The 22,004-nt window shown below is 39.1% G+C and overlaps 1 protein-coding gene across 3 annotated transcripts in view; it reads left to right on the top strand.

Annotated features, from left to right (window-relative positions):
• Positions 1 to 20,362, top strand: part of GLCE (glucuronic acid epimerase) — a 116,753-nt gene extending 96,391 nt beyond the window's left edge. For 2 of the 3 annotated variants that reach the window (XM_047861785.1, XM_047861786.1), the window contains 3 exons: positions 6,382 to 6,978; positions 10,200 to 10,445; positions 16,389 to 20,362. In XM_047861785.1, the coding sequence (XP_047717741.1) occupies positions 6,396 to 6,978; positions 10,200 to 10,445; positions 16,389 to 17,413 (1,854 nt within the window). In that variant the 5' untranslated portion in view covers positions 6,382 to 6,395 and the 3' untranslated portion in view covers positions 17,414 to 20,362. The remainder of the gene's footprint in view (positions 1 to 6,381; positions 6,979 to 10,199; positions 10,446 to 16,388) is intronic. The other variant, XM_047861787.1, reaches the window with a different exon arrangement.
• Positions 20,363 to 22,004: the final 1,642 nt, after the last annotated feature.

The following is a 22,004-nucleotide window of genomic DNA, read 5'->3' as shown; positions in this document are numbered from 1 at the left end:
GTGCTGAATAGATGCTGATTGAACAAGTCAGTTAGTTTATATATTGCACAACTACTTTTCTTCCTATGTACTTGGTACCAGAGAAATACAAATTGTTAGATATGTGAGTAAATAAGAGAAAATAAAGATCAGGCAAGCCTTGGTCTGAATTATTCAGAGGAAGAAAGTTTCTTTCAATGAAATCTTCTACAAATTTATTTAAATGTTCTTATCTGAAATACGACCTTCATATTTTAAAAACTCATGGTGATATCCATGATTTAATGTTTACTGAATGACTTGGTTACTTGAAATACTCAGTTAGAAAAATGAATTCAATTTCAGTAAAGTATCACACAAGAGTTCTTAGAATTGCAAATCGTTTTAGAAGAGAACAGTTTGCTTTCCCAAAGGAAAACTAAGTCATATTTTGTTTTCCCTAATTTTTAACCATTTCTGCAGAGAAATTATTCCCGTTTCTTTATGATGCTTACTGAATGTTATTTTCTGTTTTAGATCTCCAAAGGTACTAAAACCAATTTTTATTGGATAATGTTTCTAATGAAATAAATCTTTAGGACTTGCAGTAGATGAGGTTTCAAGGTTTTGGAATTTATTGATTTAAAACTTTTTTTTCTTTTTTTAACTTGAAAGGTTAATCTGGTTTATAGATGTGGCAAAAGCTTTAAAGTAGGAAGCTTATCAACAGTCAGCAGAAAACCCTGGTTTGGGCTGTTACAAGTACCGTTGTTACTGCACTAGCAAAATGTCAGTGCAGTATACTTTCTGAAATTTTGAAGTTTCTGCTTAGTTTTCTATAGTCTGAACAACACTATAATAAAATCATCATGTTTACCTTTAGGTAAATCTATTTAGTAGTTAATAAATAGCGCATGTCGGTACTCAGGGTTTTCTTGTTTTCCATCTTCCTTCTTTTTCCCATATTTCCCCTCTCGCCTGAAGAGACGTCCGTGCCTATTTCGAAAACTGTATATTTGTAGACGTTTTTAAAGTTAAATTTTAGATTTACTTTAATATTTTAACAAAAGTGGCTTTGACCTTAATTTTCTATTTTAATGCTTTAAAAAAAACCAGTAAATATATTCATGGGAAATGAGAAAATAAAGACCTATGTATGCATTGTTTACTAAAGTGAGATCGTTCTGTGTGTGCTGTTTGTAGCCTCCTTTTTCCAATTTACAATCTCTGTATGTTCTTCTGTCTTCACGTCTTATCAAGTCCACAGTCTGATTTCCCAGGGAGGGACTGTGTCTCACATCTGGTTGTCATATCCCAAAAAATTTGACCTAGTCCCCCTTTTTCTTTTCATACCACTGGCTTATTAAAGGAACAGGGCCAGCTCTCCTGCAGGACGTCTTGCCTTCTAGATTTGTCTGGTTGCATCTGCATTTAATTTGTTCCTCTGTCTCTTGTATATCCTATTAGTTACAAGTCAAATTGTAAAGCCTAGAGATCATGTTAAACATTTTTAGCTGGGATATATAATAGGTTATTTACTTTTTCTTTTAACTCATCAAAAGCCACAGTATCTGGATGAGTCAGCATTAATGAGACTGCATTTGAGTACTGAATTAGGGTAATGAATCTGATCCCCTCATTGTAGAGTCTCAAGTTTTTCCTCTTGCTACTAGAAAATAATGTATTTGGTGTTACCTTGAGTAATATGAATCACTAGGTTCCTGTCAAACATATACCCAAATATAATACTTGTCTAAATTAGTAAATTTTGTGAGGGATCACAATGCAAATTTTCTGATGTTTTAAACAATTTTCTTCTACATCATTAGCCACCCTTTTTCTGTAACAGAATTCTTTATTATCTGAGGCTATTGACTTCTTCTTCTCTTACAAGGCCAGATAGATAAATAAATTCTTTCATTTAGTTACCAGTTTTCACCAGCCCAGTCAGAAGATGACATTAGTGTTTTTTTCTGGCTTTCTCCTTTTTGAGTATCATTGTAGGCTCAGATTTTTCTGGTTTCAGTGTGTTTCAGTTATGATCAGTCATAATTCTCACAACTTTGACTAATGGGGAAAGGGAACTTTCAGGGTGATTCTTGTCTTGTATTTTTTGCTATGATACTATTCTTTTTCTTTAACAGAAATGTTCAAACAAACGAAAGTATAGAGAATAATGTAGTGAACCTTCAACATATCTTTCAGTTTCAACGTTATCGGTGTTTCTAATCTCATTTTATCTTTCTCCTACTGCTTTTTTTTTTTTTGGTCCCCTGGATTATGAACCCATTGATCCTTTTAAGTTTTCTTTGTTTTCTGACATGACAAGGACCTACACCTGGAGTCATCCGTTTCTCTAAGAAGCCCTCACTGCTTTTGTTAAAGAATGGGATCAGATAACAAAATCTGTGCATAAAGATTATTGAAAGTTTTTTATTTTTATTTTTTCCATATTTTCCCATGATGCATCTCATTATAATGGTAGCTTACTTCCATAGGCGGGTTTACTCTCATTTGAGTCGTGAAGGAAGGGGCACTTCTCAAAGATGGGATAAAATCTGTGTATTTCTATTTTAATTGGTCTAAATGTTAGGTAGAGCTGACAGATGATTGAAATGTTGACACATAAGTGTTTTTAACAAAGGACTTCTTTTTAAAAATAAACGCCATTTAGTGTGTTGGTTTGCTGGTACTATAATACAAGGAAATCCTTTGTAAATATATGACTTCTAAAGGTTCGCTTGTACCACGCTTTGGTTTTTTAGCATTCAGTACATTTTCTAATGGTAATAATGTGGATGATAAAGTGTTACTGGATTCTGGCTCTTAAATCTGTGTATGATTTCCAAGATGGACCAAAACCCTGTCTTTGCCTACTTTCCCTCTTGATGCCCTACTGAAATAAAATGTATAGAAATAAGAAATGGAGAAACCAATAACAATAAATGGGAAGGCTACCAAAGAGTGGTAATTGAACAGATTTCTGGGTCTCTGCTCGAGCCCTAGAAGGCTCTCATTTCTCCTTACCGCTCTCCTCCCTGCACTTAGACTATTGATAGCAGGCACAAACCCCAGGCAAGACATCAAACAGATTTTGTTTAGAGAAATTGGGAAAAGCTAAGGCTTTTAAAGTACAAGTTATATCTCCAGAACAAAAGAGGGAAAAAAGCCATCTTTATTCTGGTATTTAGCAGGTCTGCTGGTCCCCACCCATTCATCCTAAAGGAACACTGCCAGTCAGCCTGTACCTACCCCACACAGAGCCCTCCCTCCTCAGGAGAGCAGTCCGACCAGAAATCAAACCATCTTCACAATGATAAGAGGAAATCTGTGTGGGCTAAAATGAATCATTCAGATGTAAATGCGAATGAGTAACCAAAGATCACCAGGCATGTGAGGAAAACTGATGGCATGAAAGACTAAAATTTTCTCTCCAGTAGAAAAATTGCTACTGGAGAAAATAGAGCTAATCAGAGAGAACTTAACCAGAAAGGAACTCTAGGGCTGTAGGAAGAGAACTTCACGCATTAAACAAAAATAGGAGAACACACGTTTTCAGATGGAAAGGGCGCAACAAGTGCTGAAATAGTGAGTCAAATATCATAATGCAATACATTCTTGGGAAGCTGCAGAATTCTAAAGATAAAAGATCCAGAGGAAATTCATGTACAGAGTGACAAGTATCAAACTGAAGTCAAACCTCTCATCAGTAATTCTTTAAAAAAAATTTTTTTTAAGTTTATTTCTTTATTTTGAGAGAGAGTGAGCAAGGGCGGGGCAGACAGAGAGGGAGAGAGAGAATCCCACGCAGGCTCCGTGCTCCCAGCGCAGAGTCCGACAGAGGGCCCAGTCTCCCAAACTACGAGATCGTGAGCCTGAGCCTAAACCAAGAGTTGGACACCCAGCCAACTGGGCCACTCAGGCGCCCCTCTCATCAGTAGTTCTTAATGCTTTAAGACAATAAAACATTGCCTACAACTTTTCAAAAGAAAATAATGTGTAACCAGGGATTCTATATCTTGCCAAACTATAAATCAAAGGAGAGAGCAGACTGAAGTTGATTTTAGACACATAAGAACTCAAAGGCACCTTCTTTTGGAATTAAATGAGTGAGGGTGCCTGGCTGGCACAGTTGGTAGAGCATGTGACTCTTGATCTTGGGGTCATGAATTCAATCTGTAGATAGATAGATAAATAGATAGGGAATTACACATTCACCATCAGCTTTCTTTTTTTTTTTAATTTATTTATTTTTGAGAGAGACAGCATAAACTGGGGAGGAACAGAGAGAGCGGGGGGACAGAGGATCTGAAGCAGGCTCCGTGCTGACAGCAGAGAGCCAGATGCAAGGGTTCAGACCCACAAACCATTAAGATCATGACCTGAATCAAAGTCAGATGCTTAACTCACTGAGCCACCCAGGTGCCCCTCACCATCACCTTTCTTTAAAAAATAAAAAATTATTGTGTAATTTCTCATTAAACATTTTCATTTTGGGGTTTTTTTAAAAAAATCTCATTGTGGGGCACCTGGGTGGCTCAGTCGGTTAAGAATCCGACTTCAGCTCAGGTCATGATCTCACGGTTCATGGGTTCAAACCCCACATCAGGCTCTGTGCTGACGGCTCAGAGCCTGAAGCCTGCTTCTGATTCTGTGTCCCCCTCTCTCTTTGCCCCACCCCTGCTTGTGCTCTGTCTCTCTCTGTCTTTCAAAAATGAATAAACTTTAAAAAATAATAATAATAACATAAAAAATCTCATCGCTCCCAAAAGGGTTTGTGGAAAGAAAAAAGGGGATGAATAATTTCAAACAGTAAAATAAGTAGTTGTGGATTTACACCATAAAATGAATTATAGAGCTACTGTAGCAAACACTAAGGAGACTAATCCCATAATTTCCCATAGTTCCCAGTGACCTCAGCAACAGGTAATTCGGGACTACTTAATTGCAGTCACAACTGGCTAGTATATTATATGGCCAGCAGGGGCAACAGCATCAGATTCCTTTCCCATTGTGACTAGAGTGACATGATCTGGCTTACATTTAAAAGCATCATTCTGGGGCACCTGGGTGGCTCAGCCAGTTAAGCATCCGACTTTTGACTTCGGCTCAGGTCATGATCTCGTGGTTTGTGAGTTCAAGCCCTACATCGGGCTCTGCACTGACAGTGCGGAGCCTGCTTGGGATTCTCTCTGTCTCTGCCCCTCCCCTACTCACTTTGTCTCTGTATCTCTCAAATAAACTGAAAAAAAAAAAAAAAAAAAAAAAGCATCATTCTAATGGCTATGTTGAGAATAGACTTGGGGTAGAATAGTAGAGCAAGGATAGAAATAAGAAGAGACCAGTTTGGACATCATTGTAGTATTCTAAGTGAAAGATGGCAGTGGCTCTGATGTGGTGGTGATGGTGGAGTTGGTGAAAAGAGGTCAGATTCTGGGTATAATTTGAAGATAGAGCCAACAGCATTTCCTGACTGATTGGATATGGGGTGAGCAAGAAAGGAGTCGAGGTTTCTGGCCTGAGCAATAGGAAAAGAGAAACAGATGGGGGGAAAGATGAGTTAAGTTTGGGGTGTTTCAAAAGTTCATTTGGTCTCCAAGTAAAGATGTCAGCTACTTGGATTGGTACTGAGATGTATGTGCCTGCAGTTCTGGAGAAAGTTCTGGCTTAGAGAGGAAATTGTGAAAGTAGTTAGCATATAAAGTGTATTTAAAGCCATGGGATTGGGTGAGATCGCCTAGGAGTGAATAGAGGTCAAGAAGAGGTATGAGGCCTGAGACCCTAAGGCACGCTAACACTTACGGTTCAGGGAGATGAGAAAGAATGGTCAGAGATGACTGAGGAGGAGCAGCCAGTGGCGTACAAGGAAATCCATGAGAGGATGGTGCCCCGGAAGCCATGAGAAGAAAGTGTTTCCAGTAGGAAAGAGTCATTGACTATTCATGCTGCCGAGAGAGCAAGTAGGAGGGGCACCGAAAATTCACTGTTGGGTTTGGCAGCATGGATATCAGTGTTTACCTTTACAAAAGCCACTGTGTTTTTTCCGACAGCTGCTAACTTGTTGAGACAAAAATAATGTATTAAGTTATTTGGGCCCAAGGACTTAATAAATGGAACTGTCAGGTATTTCTTTTGGCCTAGGGACTTTGAAACAATTAGTAAGATACCAAGAGAGCCACAAACAGAAAGTTTGAGAGTCTCTACTTTAGAGGATCATGCTAAGTATTTTAAGAGGGGGAAGCTCCTCTTGCCTTTTCTTGGTCTCTGCTGAGAAGTTTGAGTTAGTCATTTTAAATCTGATCAGATTACTACAGTGAATAAAATTGCCCGAATGTGGTTCAGTATAAAAAAAATAAGGAAAACCTTATCCTATGAAATGTCTGCAGTACAGCTTTGCATGAATTTTTCTTCTTGCCTCCATAGGTATGGTCTGAAATATGCGTTGCTTGGCAGCTCGGGTCAACTATAAGACTTTGATTATCATCTGCACACTCTTCACTTTGGTCACGGTACTTTTGTGGAATAAATGTTCCAGCGATAAAGCGATCCAGTTTCCACGGCACTTGAGTAGTGGCTTCAGAGTGGATGGATTAGAAAAAAGAGCAGCAGCATCTGAGAGTAACAACTATGTGAACCACATGGCCAAGCAGTCTGAGGAGGCATTCCCTCAGGAACAGCAGAAAGCACCCCCTGTTGTTGGGAGCTTCAACAGCAATGGGGGAAGCAAGGTGTTAGGGCTCAAATACGAAGAAATTGACTGTCTCATAAATGATGAACACACAATTAAAGGGAGAAGAGAGGGGAATGAAGTCTTTCTTCCATTCACTTGGGTAGAGAAATATTTTGACGTATATGGAAAGGTGGTTCAGTATGATGGCTACGATCGGTTTGAATTCTCTCATAGCTATTCCAAAGTCTATGCACAGAGAGCCCCTTATCACCCTGATGGCGTGTTTATGTCCTTTGAAGGCTACAATGTGGAAGTCCGAGACAGAGTCAAGTGCATAAGTGGGGTTGAAGGTTGGTATCTGTCTGCTCCACTGCCTTTTTCTATCTTGATTGTGTTGAGGAATAAGAAATTGTAGGTGTTAATGATATAGCAAGTACATACATAGCTTACTGTCAGGAGACCATTCATCACTCTGACTTTGCAAGGAGGACCGGGTTAAGTCTAAACCTGAGGCATCATTCTAGATGATGTGATATGGGGGCTGCAAGATGATACCTGATCAAATAGGATTATTCCACGAACCCGCCTCAGAATCTAAAATTATCACCTCTAAAGTAGAGGCACAGCATCTCCAAAAATTTTGCATTAAAATATGCAGTTAGTGCCCTATGAGAGGAGACCAATAGACCTGTGTACCAATGCAGTCTTGCTACCAGATTAACCAGGTATCATCTCTGGATGGAGGTTTAAAGTCCTCAGAACAAGACACCATTTTCTCAGAACTTTTATGCTACACTCCTATAGTCTATTGCATATTGTCTTTAAAACCTGAAGCAGTAGGAGCCCGTTATGAGTGTCATTAGTACATTTTGGAATTCGTATTTCAAACCTAAGATGGATCTGAAAGCCAAATTGAATTTGACTTTAAAACACATCATTTAACCCGAGGAAAGAACTTAGTGTGTTTTCAGATTGCTTTGCTTAGTTTTATTTTATTTTATTTTCTTCATTCTATTAAAAAGTGATTTTAATACAATATTTTAAGTTTTTTATAATATCTTTACCTAATGTTCAGAAGAGGGAAGGGCCAAATTCACTTATATTCATACCACTTCAAGATAATTATTACCATTTTGTATATTCTCTGGAGGTCTTTGTACCTAGGTCTATGTTTTAACATAGTTGTAATGATACTTAACCATACAGTGTCCAGGGTGGTAATGTTTTCTTAGAGATTTCAGAGATACCCATCGTCAAACCTTTTCATGTAAATTAGGTAAAATGTATAAAATTAATAGATGTTTGGATGCTAAAGAAAAAGTAAAAAGCACCCATAACCGCTGTTAATATTTTGATGTGTTTTCCTGATCTTTTTGTTGTTTTTTTAAATAAATTGAGATCATACTGTGTAGTCAATTTTATATTCTCCTTTTTTCATCTAAAATATATTGATTATTCCCCCTTGTTATTAAATATTTACCAAATATTTTAACAACTACTATTCATAGTAAGAATATGCCATGATATGTGTAATGTATTCAGCCTTTCTCCTTAGTTGGCCACTTAGGTCATTTCCAGTTTTTTTTTGCTTTTATACATAATGGTATAGATATTTATAGTTAATCATTTGCTGTTTTAATTATATTCTAAGAGTAGTTTCCTAGGAAATAAACTGTCATTCAAATAATAGAAGTTGATCTATTTAGTTACACTGCTTTCCAAAAAAGGTTGAACCACTCATGTTTCCAGTAGCAGAGTGTGAGGGCACACTTGTCACCCAGCTCTTGACATCGTGGAACATCGTTTTTTGTTTTTATTGTTTTTCTGTAAGGAACATTGTTTTTTTGTTTGTTTAATTTCTTAATGTTTATTTGTGAGAGAGAGACAGAGTGTGAGTGGGGGAGGGGCAGAGAGAGAGAGAGAGAGAGAGAGAGAGACAGAATCTGAAGCAGGCTCTAGGCTCTGAGCCATCAGCACAGAGCCCAGTGTGGGGCTCGAACTCACGAACCGTGAGATCATGACCCGAGCCAAAGTCAGATGCTTAACTGACTGAGCCACCCAGGGGCCCCAAGGAACATTGGTTTTTCTTTTTTTTAATCTGTTGTTTACAAAGGATCTCATGATTTGCTTTCTATAACAATTAGTGAGGTCAGATATCTTTTTCATATGCTTTCAATCATTATAAAATGATCTTCATGTTGTTTCCCTCTTTCTCTAATGTAATTAAGTGGGCTTTTAAAATATTTATGTGAACTTTTATATATATATAGTAAGGTTAATAATACTTTGTTACACTTATTAAAGATATTTTCTTCAATTTGGTTATCTTTCATCTTATGATTTGTTTTGGAAGTTTTTAGTTTCATTTACTAAACTTACAGACTTTTTTGTTTTTACTTTTATGGTTAGAAAGTCATTGGCACATTGTGGTCAGCTGTTCATCTGTATCTTCTCTTAATAGTTTTATTAGGGTTTTGGTTTTTTACATTAAGCTTTTTAGGCCAGCTTAATTGATTTATATTTTGGTAAATGGTACAAAGTCAGGGTATAATTTCAGACTCTTCCCCTCACATGTATTGAATAATCTTTTGTCCCCACCAATTCATGATGCAGTCTTTATATTAAAAGCATATCTGTAGCCTAGGTTTCTTAGCCCTTATAGTTCCTAATTCCTTAAACTGTTTTGAAACTACATCACACATACAGTTTTGTAGGTTCTTGGTTTCTGCTATGTCCATCTGATGTTGATCAAATTATTTTAGGACTACAGAAAGGAGTTTATTTCTAAACACATAGACCATGATGCAGCAATACAATATTCTGTGCAATGTGGCATTATTGTATTCCCCATGTAGAATTACTAAAATAAACACTAATAAACATTTCAAAGTTTTGCTTAGAACTTTACAAGAGATCATCCATTAATGAATTATGTCAGAAATCTCTAGTTAGATATACAACTTGAACTCATTTAAAAAACACGCCTCATTCTCAAGAGTCACATTTTGACATGCCGGATATGAAGAAGAATTGCAAACTGCGTTTATACTTGAAGTTACCTGGTCATACCCGGCTCCTTAAGCAAATACTTTAACCATCAGCTGATATAGTTAGACCACATCTTAACATTGGAGAGAGAGAGGAGTAGGTTACTAACTTGAATGTGAAGTACAAACATGTAAGAAAATTTCAGAGTTAATATTTTAGGATAAACCTGTGGTAACATTATCTACATGTACTTAAATTGTACAAAATATGAATGTATGAAACGGGGTTTTGAAAACGGGACGTCTGTAGCTCTGTAAAACATCAGTTCTTAAAGGGTTTTCTACCACACTGCATTGCTGTCTGTCAAATACTGAACAAGAGTGGATAAGCCTCAATTTTGTTTTTCATGTCTGATTGCCTCATTACTAGTTTTTAATCATTATGAAAGTAGCGTAATACCAAAGCTTTAAAGCTGCCGATAACCCTATAACGTGCCCCAGAGGTAAAGCAGTGGAGAGCGTTGTTCAGAATACGCTTGGAAATGTCCAGATGTGGTTATTTATTTAGTTTCTCTATTTTGTAGGTGTACCTTTATCTACACAATGGGGACCTCAAGGCTATTTCTACCCAATCCAGATTGCACAATATGGGTTGAGTCATTACAGCAAGAATCTAACTGAGAAACCCCCTCACGTAGAGGTATATGAAACAGCAGAAGACAGAGACAGAAACAGCAAGCCGAATGACTGGACTGTGCCAAAGGGCTGCTTTATGGCTAGTGTGGCTGATAAGTCTAGATTCACCAATGTTAAGCAGTTCATTACTCCAGGTAAGTGATGATTATTATATGTGTCTGCTAATTTTATGTTGATTTATGGTACCTGATAACTCCTTTAAAATTGCTTTTATGGTTTTAAAAAGCACATTAGCAGACCCTTTATATTGTATCTATATAAAGAGACATGGTGTCACCCAAGTGAAATCCCTAGAAAAAGAACAGCTAAAAACTCAAGGTTATTAAAAAACAAAAACAAAAACAAAAACTGCGTGGAAAACCAAGCCATAGATTGAACATTAAGATCCGGGTTACTACATGGCTACATGGTATGTGTCTCCTTCCAGGGATCTATGTCCCATAGGAATGACCCTCATTGGTTTATTTTAGTATTTCAGTGCAGCATTGATTCTTTAACTTTTAAACTGTTTTGCATTAAGGTAGAAATTTTTCTTTATAGAGAGCCATCCTTTCCTTTGTCTGGTTTTTACCAGCATGGTTATTTTTGTTTTTTGTTTTTTTTTGTTTTTTTTTGTTTTTTTTTTTTTTCAAAATATTATAGCATTAGCAACCAGGCCTCCTTCTCGTATTGAGTTTTGTTAATGTACTAGATTGTCTCAAACTTCATATAAAACCATTTCATTAATAAAATCATTTATAAAATCAAATTAACTTTATGCAACATTTCCCCTTTTAGTAAGACAGTCTCATTAATTAGGATGTAATGTATTTTTCTCCTCTAATCAATATCCATGAGAATTAATGAGTCGATTACTTAAAAAGACAATGAAATAATTTCAGTTAGCACCTCAGGCTTAATTCTCTATGGGGGAAATGTTGTCAAGAACAGAACTGATTCCCCCCTCCCACCAACCTTGCAGTCAGTAAATAAAACGAGAGAAAAGGTTATAAGACCTCTTCTGTATTCTCTCCTTGTCCTTTATTGATGACTGTGTAATTCACAGACCTTGAAAGCCACAATACAAATCTACTCATTCTAGATGACCTTAAGTAATGGATTTATGAGTGCTTAATGCAGTGCAAATAATGAATGACCTTTAGTTTTTATTGTGACTAGAACTTCTTTTCTCCTATGGTATTCTGTGATATTCCAGTACACAGAGCATCTCTGCTTATTGTAAAACCACAGGCTTGACTGGTGAGAAAGTACAAGGAGATGTTCAAGAGTATTTAGCTTGTGATACCAAAGAGGTTATTGTAGCAGGAAATGATTAGACTAAGCAAAAGGACATTTGTTTTTGTATGTACCCAAGGAACTTACTTTTGCACTAATTAATAATGTTGTCTGGATTAGGGTGAGAAACAGCTCTCATCTTGATCTCAAATGTTGAGAAGTTGTCTAGAGTGCTCTTTTGAACTCTATTCTATTTACAGCAGTAGATTTCATTGCTCATTTTGGATGCCCCGGGTGATAACAAAAGATAAGTCTCCTCATACTGTGTGAGGGACCCTCACCTCAGCTCTTCATTCTGCAGCCCGTAGCTAGAGATAGAACTGCTTTCTAAGGTGGTTTTCAGTATATGGGGGAGAGAACTCTGGGACGGTCACTCTGTCAATGGCACACAAGCTACTCACAGTTGGAACTCCTTGTTGGTGGAGTGTGCTAACTGGGAATGGGGCCCTTGTTTTGCTATCTTGGGCATGTGTGGAGGTGTATTTGATCTAGGTTATGAGGGCAAGTGAGTTGGGTTACATGGAAGTTGTTGCTCAGCACGGGAGAAGGAAATCAAAGCAGTGAGACTGTTGTATTTGAAGCGCAGGATGGGGAGATGAGGCTTTTCAGAGGGTATAGACCTCCTGGGGGATAAATTCAGAGAATCCCTGTTGAGAAGAATTTGGAACTTTTGTATAGAAACATTGGCCTCAATGAGGTGAGTCTCAGAGGACCAGGGGCTGAATGCTGTTGGCCTTTTAGTTTTTCTTTTGGGGCCTTTAATTTTTTTCCTTGAAAGGAAATAAAATCCTCTAGAAGAAAGAACCAGAACATGGGTCTACATCATATTTTATTGTTTTGTTTGTTGAATAATGTTTGAGTTCCTCTTCCTAATTTTAATATTGAATGAACTGAAACTTTATACCTGTCATACTCCATTAAATTAAATTAGCTTTCCCTTTCCTGATGTACTTTCTTCACTTCATTTGCATGACCTCACTTTCTCACCTCTCTCTGTGCAGCCATTCTTTCTCAGACTTCTTGTGAGCTTCGCCTGTTCTGCCTGGCCCTTATCTCTCACTGTTCCTCAAGGTTCTGAGTAGGGAGGGCCTCTTCTCACTGAGCTTAATAAGTCTGTGGATTAAAATGAATGAATGATGATGGTTTGTGTTGTATGTGAAAACATTGATTTGAAGACTGTTCTTAAGTGTTTATCATCCTTTTTTGGCCTAAAGGACACATAAACCAAGAATAAACACTTATAGTAACTCCTAGGCTTAACTGCTCAGAGAGAGGACGAGTATGGATTTCAAAAAATGGGAAACCCAGAACTTTCTACTAATAGATTGAAAGTAGGCATCTATAGATACAGAATTCCTTCAGTAGAGCTCAGACCTCGCCTGCTGTATTTCCAGAGTGGTTGCCACAACCACACTCACATCCCTTTTGCTACCATTTGGATCCTTCCGAGTGGTGTTGACAGGTTATGTAACCACTCTGTATGTCTATAAATTGGGAATTAAAAGACTTGGAAGATTGTTGTAAAGACTACCATTTTTTGTTTGATTGATTTGGGTTGGGAATTGGGACTTCTTCTCTTCTTCTGTGTGGCTCAGTAGCTCCCTCTGGTGGTGATAGCGTTTTAGGAAAATAGTCTTTTTTTTTTTTAAAGGTTGTATCCCATGACATCAATTAATCTGTTATAGTGAAACATCAGGTAATTTTGGCCATATCATTTCATTAGATTTGTATTGATAAAGTGAAAGAAGGGAATTCTGGGAGGAAAATAGATAATTCTTCAGCTTCCTCCCATTTTGGACTTTTTAAATTTTAAGAATTTTTATCTATTATTTTTGAGAAAGAGAGTGCAAGTGGGGGAGGGGCAGAGAGAGAAGGAGACACAATCAGAAACAGGCTCCGGGCTCTGAGCCGTCAGCACAGAATCCGATGCAGGGCTTGAACCCACAAATCGTGAGATCATGACCCAGACCAAAGTCAGTCACTTAACCAACTGAGCCACCCAGGAGCCCCCCATTTGAACTTCTAAAGATGGATCACTGTTATTCAGTTTCATGAGAATGAATTGGTCATACTTAATAATATTGTCTTCTTAATGAGGCATTACCCTAAGAATGAAAAAATAAGCACTCAAGACAGTCTTCTCTGCTGAATATAATTTAAACTTGAGTGATTTGTCAGTCAATTCAGAATCCCTGCAGTGTTTTGGGAATGTTGTATTGAGCATCAGATTCCATTTTACCGTAGATGTAGGAAAACAACTAGTAAAGAGAGAGATTGCATGTTGACATTTTTCCAGATAAAATGGATCTTTATTAGAAATAGGCTTCTGAAATCCCTTTTTAAAAAGTCACTCGAGACTCTTAAGAGACAAAACAGATGAACATAAAGGAAGGGAAACAAAAATAATATAAAAACTGGGAGGGGGACAAAACAGAAGAGACTCATAAATATGGAGAACAAACTGAGGGTTGCTGGAGGGGTTGTGGGAGGGGGGATGGGCTAAATGGGTAAGGGGCACTAAGGAATCTACTCCTGAAATCATTGTTGCACTAGATGCTAACTGATTTGGATGTAAATTTTAAAAAATAAAAAATAAAGTTAAAAAAAAAAAAGTCACTCAAAGCATCATTTGACATGTAAGTCTATCAAGATGTTCTCATTCCTTATACAATTTCCATGATTGTCTGTTCCATCAAATGAAATAATTAAGAGCCCTGGACCAATTATGTCCACACTGGTAGAGTCCAGTGTTGGGAGAGTTTAACAGCCAGCTCCACATGCTAGGGCTCTCCAGGCTAATTACACTTGTATACACCATCATCAATCCACACTTCATCTTTGCCCCTGGTGATATACGGAAGATTTCTTCAAAGGACTCCTCAAAGCAGATCTGATTCTGTAGCTATTTTGAGAGAAATAACTCTTCCAGTGATTATGCTCATGAGGATGCCATTTCCAATACCATTTCTTTTTCATAGTCTTTGATCTTGGGTCCAGGAATCCTGGTTTCTGGTCCCTACTCTACCACGAATTGGCATTTGGCTCTGAGCAAACCTTTTAACCTTGCAAAGCCTCCATATCTTTGTTTCTGAAATGGAAGTAGTAATTCCTGCTCTACCGGCCTCAGATTATTATAAAGATCCTGTGAGATAACACATGGGAAGGTAAATTCATATATAAAATATGCAGTACGTATATTTTTGCTAGTGGTGGTAGTCGTGTTGCTGCTGCTCTTTAATATGCTCTGTTTCTTTCCTTGGTAGATCTAGACCAGCCATATTCAGCAAGGCAACTTTTTGGGAGTCAGCTGTCATTGTACTGTAGATACGCAAGAGAAATCTCTTATTTGATGATTTGCCAGATAAAACAGCTGTTACTGTTTTATCAGCCTCTGAAGGCCAGTGGCTTCAGAGTAATAATAATGATAATCACTATCAATTTTTACTTTGTTCCAAGCCACTATCTTTTTTTTTTTTAAATCCTCACAATTACCTTGCAAAGTATTATTTAACATGCGAAGAAACTGAGGTTCAAAGAGTTATATCGTCTTGAACATCTCAAAGCTAGTAGGTGGTAGAGTAACAGTTCAAACAAGGTTTTGTGGGGTTTTAATTCTATGCTTCCCCCTCGACCTCCCCCAGTTTCCCTCCCTTTTTGTGGGCTACATGAACCCATTGCTGAATTTTCAGAAATTTTATTCACAACTCCAGCAGATATCTGGAAGCAAACCTATCGTTTTCAGCATCAGTTAGCAGCAGTTAAAAGGGAAGCCTGACTGGTTCAGTTGGCAGAGTGAGCAACTCTTGATCTCTGGGTCGTGACTTTGAGTCCCATGTTGGGCATAGAGATTACTTAAAAATAAACTTAAAAAAAAAAAAAAGTGTATTGTGAAGCCAAACTAGGCAACCTGAGTTTCACATTTTGTACATCAGGCAAGTTACTTAACTTCCCTGTGTCTCAGTTTGTCAACCATAAAGTAAGAGTAATAATAGCACTATTATTACAATAATAGCACTATTATTACAGTAGCACTAATAGCACTACAACAATAGCACTATTGTTACAAGGATTAAGTGAGTTAAGACTAGTAAAGCACTGGGGCGCCTAGGCGGCTCAGTCGGTTAAGTGTCCAACTTGGGCTCAGGTCATGAACTCACGGTCTGTGGGTTCAAGCCCCACATGGGGCTCTGTGCTGACAGCTCGGAGCCTGGAGCCTGCTTCCGATTCTGTGTCTCCCTCTCTCTCTGCCCCTCCGCTGCTTGCACTCTGTCTCTCTCTCTCAAAAATAAAATAAAAACATAAAAAAAAAAAAGCGACTAGTAAAGCACTTAGAACATAGTAAATACTTACTAAATGTTAATTAGATTAAAAAATTTCAATTCATGTGCAGCCATTCTTCTAACGTCTCACAATATTATGTGCTAAGCCTATTTTGGCTATTTTTTTCTCTTTATAGAATGGGTATGTTAGAGCAGCCATTGATTATCGATCAGCCAGCATTCGATCTAGAAAAGGCAGTTTGATCAACAACACCGTAATCATTTGTTCTTAGCCCGCTAACATAAACTAGACAGGCCTGAAACTCATGAGCCATCATGGATGGGCTCATCATTTGTATCATTTGTTTTTGGTTACTTCAGTAAAATGATGATGATGATGAGGATGATGATGATATGGTTAACCAAAATATCGAAATGCTAATTTTGTATGGTTAGTGGTTATCAAGGATGAATTGCGATTTATTTTTAATACAAAGAGCTTTTATTCTAACCAGTCTTTGTTGGTATATTTTCCCCCTACAGAAACCAGTGAAGGTGTATCCTTGCAACTGGGGAACACAAAAGATTTTATTATTTCATTTGACCTCAAGTTCTTGACAAATGGAAGTGTGTCCGTGGTTCTAGAGACCACAGAAAAGAATCAGCTCTTCACTGTACATTATGTCTCAAATACCCAGCTAATTGCTTTTAAAGAAAGAGACATATACTATGGCATTGGGCCTAGAACTTCATGGAGCACGGTCACAAGGGACCTGGTCACTGACCTCAGGAAAGGAGTGGGTCTTTCCAACACAAAAGCTGTCAAGCCAACCAAAATCATGCCCAAAAAGGTGGTTAGGTTGATTGCAAAAGGGAAAGGATTCCTTGACAACATCACCATCTCTACCACAGCCCACATGGCTGCATTCTTCGCTGCCAGCGATTGGCTGGTAAGGAACCAGGATGAGAAAGGTGGCTGGCCAATTATGGTGACCCGTAAGTTAGGGGAGGGGTTCAAGTCTTTAGAGCCAGGGTGGTACTCGGCCATGGCCCAAGGGCAAGCCATTTCTACCTTAGTCAGGGCCTATCTATTAACAAAAGACCATTTATTCCTCAGTTCAGCTTTAAGGGCAACAGCCCCTTACAAGTTTCTGTCAGAACAGCATGGAGTTAGGGCTGTGTTTATGAATAAACACGATTGGTATGAAGAATATCCCACCACACCTAGCTCTTTCGTTTTAAATGGCTTTATGTATTCTTTAATTGGGCTATATGACTTAAAAGAAACTGCAGGGGAAAAACTCGGGAAAGAAGCGAGGTCCTTGTATGAGCGTGGTATGGAATCCCTTAAAGCCATGCTCCCCTTGTATGACACCGGGTCAGGAACCATCTATGACCTCCGCCACTTCATGCTTGGCATTGCCCCCAACCTGGCCCGCTGGGACTACCACACCACCCACATCAATCAGCTGCAGCTACTCAGCACCATCGATGAGTCCCCAATCTTCAAAGAGTTTGTCAAGAGGTGGAAAAGCTACCTTAAAGGCAGCAGGGCAAAGCACAACTAGAGCTCAGAACCAAAATCGTCTTTCAGCCTCTGTCGTACACAACTATGGGCTCTACGTCAGCGGAGCATAGGCACGTTTTAAAAGGTGGTATACTAGGTTTTTGTGGATTACATCAAAGTGATAAATGAAACCAGTCGTCGGAGATCATTGCATTCTGTGGGTTGGGTGTTTTGAAACCTCGGTGGCCCTTGGAGCAGAAAAGTGTTAGTCGATGGCTGAACAAAGATGTTTAACTTTGCCTTGCTTATCACCTTCTGCGGTTCCACAGATAGTCCCATCCCTCTGGGTTTGGGAAAGACACTGGTAAGTGGCTGTTAGTGGCCAGCTGTCTAGTGCTTACCTGAAAACTTAGTATGGGCCTCTCTTAAAATGTGACTATTTATGTTTATGTTGGAAGCAAACTTTAAAAAATTATGTGCTGTAATACAGTAAGTGTGTACTCGCAGCCTGAATAGTGGACTGTGTGCAACTTTTTAAAATGATGTTTCTTTTCTATAGATTAATTTCTGGGCAAATTTCGTGTTGCGTTTGTTGAATTTGTTATATATGGAGAATATTTTGAATGTATGGTTTTCTTGAAACATGTAAATTAAAAACACAACCAGTGTTCAGGCTTCACAGTTATATAATGTAAGCACAACTAAAATGAAACTTGTTGACTGCACAAGAAATCACAAAAATGTTATTCTGTTTTATGAAACTCGATCTACAATCAGTAAAGATTTGATAATCAGTCTATCCCTCCCCACTCCCCCTGTGATGCTTTCTTTTTGTCACTGTCTAGAATTCTGTATTTCATTTCAGACTACACTTGAGAGTTTTATCTGTTTTGGGGGGACATTTGGGAAATTTTCTTTAAGGAGCTAGTCCCCTCCCGCTGCCCTTCCAGGGGTTTTTTTCCCCTCTGTAAAGAAACATACTCTGTCAGATATTATACACAAGAACCATAGCAGGTTTTTTCCCTTCTTTTAGGTCATTCTTGGCTGTCAACTTTCCAGACCATTGACTCTGCACATCAGTGGGTTTTTTTTTGCAATTTTAATTTTAAATTATTTCAGCTATTGGGTAGATGCTACCACATGCGCTGTACGTGTGTAACCAGACCTTTCTTTTGGTTTTATATCCCACCATACCTCACATAAATAGGTTCACAGCCCTCACACCCCGGGCAGTGTCTGCTAGAGGGCTTCCGGCATTGTCAATATCAAGCGAGGTTGATTTTGCTGTTTTTGTTTTAGTGTGTGATGAACACCAAATCACTACTGTAACTTACACAGATTGAAATACGAGACCCCACACTTTCAGGAGACTGAGTCTGACAAACACATTGCAATTTGTCTGTGACCTGTATTAAATGCACATCAAGAGCCACGAAGGCACTTGCCCACATACTGCATCTTAAATTGAACTCAGCCTACCAACACAACTTAGAAGTCAGAAAATGTATACATGTGTATGAGTGTAACATAAAGGCAAAGTATATATATTAGTGGCAAAGGGAGCAGGAGCCGAGAAAACAATATAGATCTACACTGAAGACGATATTACGGAAAAGTAAGCTTCAACTCCCAAGTTATGTGGCCACAACTCTATTTTCCCACAACAGAAGAGCTGCGGGTTATTCAGTTTCCCCCTAGCATTTGACTTTTGTAGTTCTACATCAGATGTCTCAACAAAAATACCTGGACTCCTCTTTTTCTTTTTAATTTCAGTGCTCAAAAAATAAACTTTCTCCAATCTGGAAACCCTTTTTACTTCATCTTCTCTGTTATTATCTAGAGCGGTCCAGACTTCTGCCTTGTGTTTGCATACTGGTACTTCAGACTAAGGGAATCAGCAAAAACAGCATGGTATGCTTCCGTGACAGATACCAGTGCCTTAACGATGTGGCTGTCCTTTTCCACTGAAAAAGGAAAGACATTTTGATCTAGAAATGGCATTGCTGTTTCATTGCTGTTGGTTTCACACTGCCTTCCACGTTGCAACAGCAACTTGATTTTTCTCGTGATTCCAGAATTTTCTAAGAGGATGAGTTGAACCTGCGACAGCCCCGCCAGCATATACCGGTGGTTCTCAAACTTCAGGGTGCCTCAGCATCACCTGGGAGCTTCCTGAAATTCAGATGCCGGTTACTCACTAAATCTGCCCGTGAAGCATGAGAATCTGCATTTTTGACAAGCATTCGGATAATTCTCATGCAGGTGATCTGCGGGGCAGACGTGGAGGAACACTGCCCAAGACCATCGATTGCGTTTTTGTTCCGAAACACCTACAGAGTTTTCTAGGGTTTTAAACCATGTGAAATGTTTACTTGTTCTCAGCTTAGAAGAATGGGGAAGGTATTTTAGTTTTGTTTTGTTTCTTTTGATTTGTCTTTGTTTCAAGATAATGGGTCTTTGTTTTTTGCATTCATCTTGAGTTAGCTCTGATGTTAAATTAAATCTGTTGCCACTTCAGTTGTAAAACCAGCCAAAAGTTTCCAGATAAAGGTCAAGTTTGGCCCTTTAGGATTATTGTACATAAAGGCTTCACCCAAAAACCACCCAGTGTCTGTGAGCAAATACAGAAGTGACACACAAGCACAACTTTCCAGATGTGGCAGAGGCCTTTTCTTTGTCGGTGTGCAAACTTTCACTGAAAGCTGCTATTTTCATCCTTGTTGTAATTGTTTTTCTTGTTTCTCCTCCATTGTCCATGTGGGTTAGATGCCATGTGTTAAATATGCAATAAAGTGTTTACAGGACGCCCTTCTGAAGGGCGGTCCTTTGTAAAGCTGTACAGACTTGGCAATTTAAGCACAATGTGCACATGTTAGTTTTCTATACAGCAAAACTGGATTTTTTGCAGATGGAAAGGTATTTTGTTTCTATACAAAGTAAATGGATTGTTTGTGCTTAATGTAAAGCTGCTTTATAAAATTGTAAAATAAAGTTTTTATCTTAAAAGGAATATCTCTGGAGATTTCTTCCTTCTCTAATCTAAGATTTTTTGAGCCCAGCAAGTGGACTTCTGAGGATTTTCTGTTCAACCGGTGACAACTAGGCAGTAAATATTCATCAGAGGTGTATCGGGCCCTTTAAGACAAAGTGGGGAAGGGCCTGTCCCGTGGGTCTTAACCCCTGGGAGGTTTATTGTACAGGGGGACACGGTGTCCACAGAACAGTTTCAGAAAAGTAAACTGCCAGACTCTGTGGTTGGTCAGGAAAGGTGTTGTGGAGGAGACAGTGCCTCCCTGGGGGCTTCAGTTCCCGGTGCCGAGTCGAAGAAGAGGAAAGGGCAACGAGCAAAATCAGGGTGCCCTTTGCCATGCTGATTCAGGCTGGTAACCAATTTCGTCTGACTTAGATTTATTTGAAAGTTTGTCCTTCCTGTATTTTCTGTCCTTGCCTCTTCTCCAGAACAATAAGCAGTATTGAATCTCCGCCCCTCCCTTCTTCTCAGTAATGATCTACCCTCCCCAGTACATGTAAAACCAGAGACCAGTCCGGGTTTATGTTGTGTTTCCCTGCACGTTATCTTTTGGGTTAGACACATTGCACACCGTTTGTGTGACGGATTACCGGTGGATCCCCAAGCAACTTCTCTAGCTGATGGGTGCACAGGCTACGACTCCACATCCTTGGCATCTCTTTTTTCTCTCTCTCATCCTCAGTTGGGAGACAGCCACGGGTTGCAAGCAGTTCTTGGTCTGGATGAGGGCTCAGGCTGCTCTTGCTTTGATTTGCTATTTAGAGCCAAACTGTTAACCCATCGGCCATTCTGCTTTAGCACACTAAACCTCTTCTGTTCGCCTCCGCCATTGTCCTTGAGCGGGAACAGACCGTCCAAGCCCCAGAGGACTTATTCCACAGTCTGAGGAGCTCGTGTGACCTGAGAATGCCTCCTTCTCCACGGGACTCTGCCAGCCACTGTGCCACGTGACCCTGCTGCCTCGAGCCAGGACTGTGAGACCAGGGGTGAGTCCCTCAAGCTGGGCCCATGAATGTCTGCCCCGGGAATCCGAAATTGGGATGGATTAGAAAACCGAAGTAGATACATCGTGAAACGCAGAGATGAGAACAGAATCTTGTCACTGCTTCGGGCCCTGCATGCAGTGCGTTTCGGGGGCCCGCTGCGTTTCTCCAGTTCCGTGAGATACTGCTGTCTCCTCAGGATGCGTTCCTAATGTGTGCTTGCTTAGGTTGGCCAGATTTGACCTCTGTTACCTAGAATAACAAGCCCTAGTTAATAACATAGTGTCTGCATTATAGAGAAATGTATAATGTAAATTCTACATACATTTCCCCCCAGTCCGGACCACTGTGGTTGCTAGGTTTGCCATAACAAAATACCACAGACTAGTGGCTTAGGCAACAGAAATTTCTTTTCTCACAACTCTGGAGGCTAAAAGTTCAAAATTAAGGTGTCGATAGGTTTGGTTTCTTCTGAGGCCTCTTTCCTTGGCTTGTAGATGGCTGCCTTGCTGTGCCCCTACCTGGTCACCCCCCTGTGTGTTGTCTGTGTCCTATTCTTTTTTAAAACAATTTTTTTCAACGTTTATTTATTTTTGGGGGACAGAGAGAGACAGAGCATGAACGGGGGAGGGGCAGAG

The sequence above is a fragment of the Prionailurus viverrinus genome, chromosome B3 (genome assembly GCF_022837055.1).
Source record: "Prionailurus viverrinus isolate Anna chromosome B3, UM_Priviv_1.0, whole genome shotgun sequence".
In the NCBI taxonomy this organism is placed as follows: domain Eukaryota; kingdom Metazoa; phylum Chordata; class Mammalia; order Carnivora; family Felidae; genus Prionailurus; species Prionailurus viverrinus.
The sequence above is the reverse complement of the archived record's forward strand: the minus strand, read 5'-3'. Positions and strand labels throughout refer to the sequence as shown.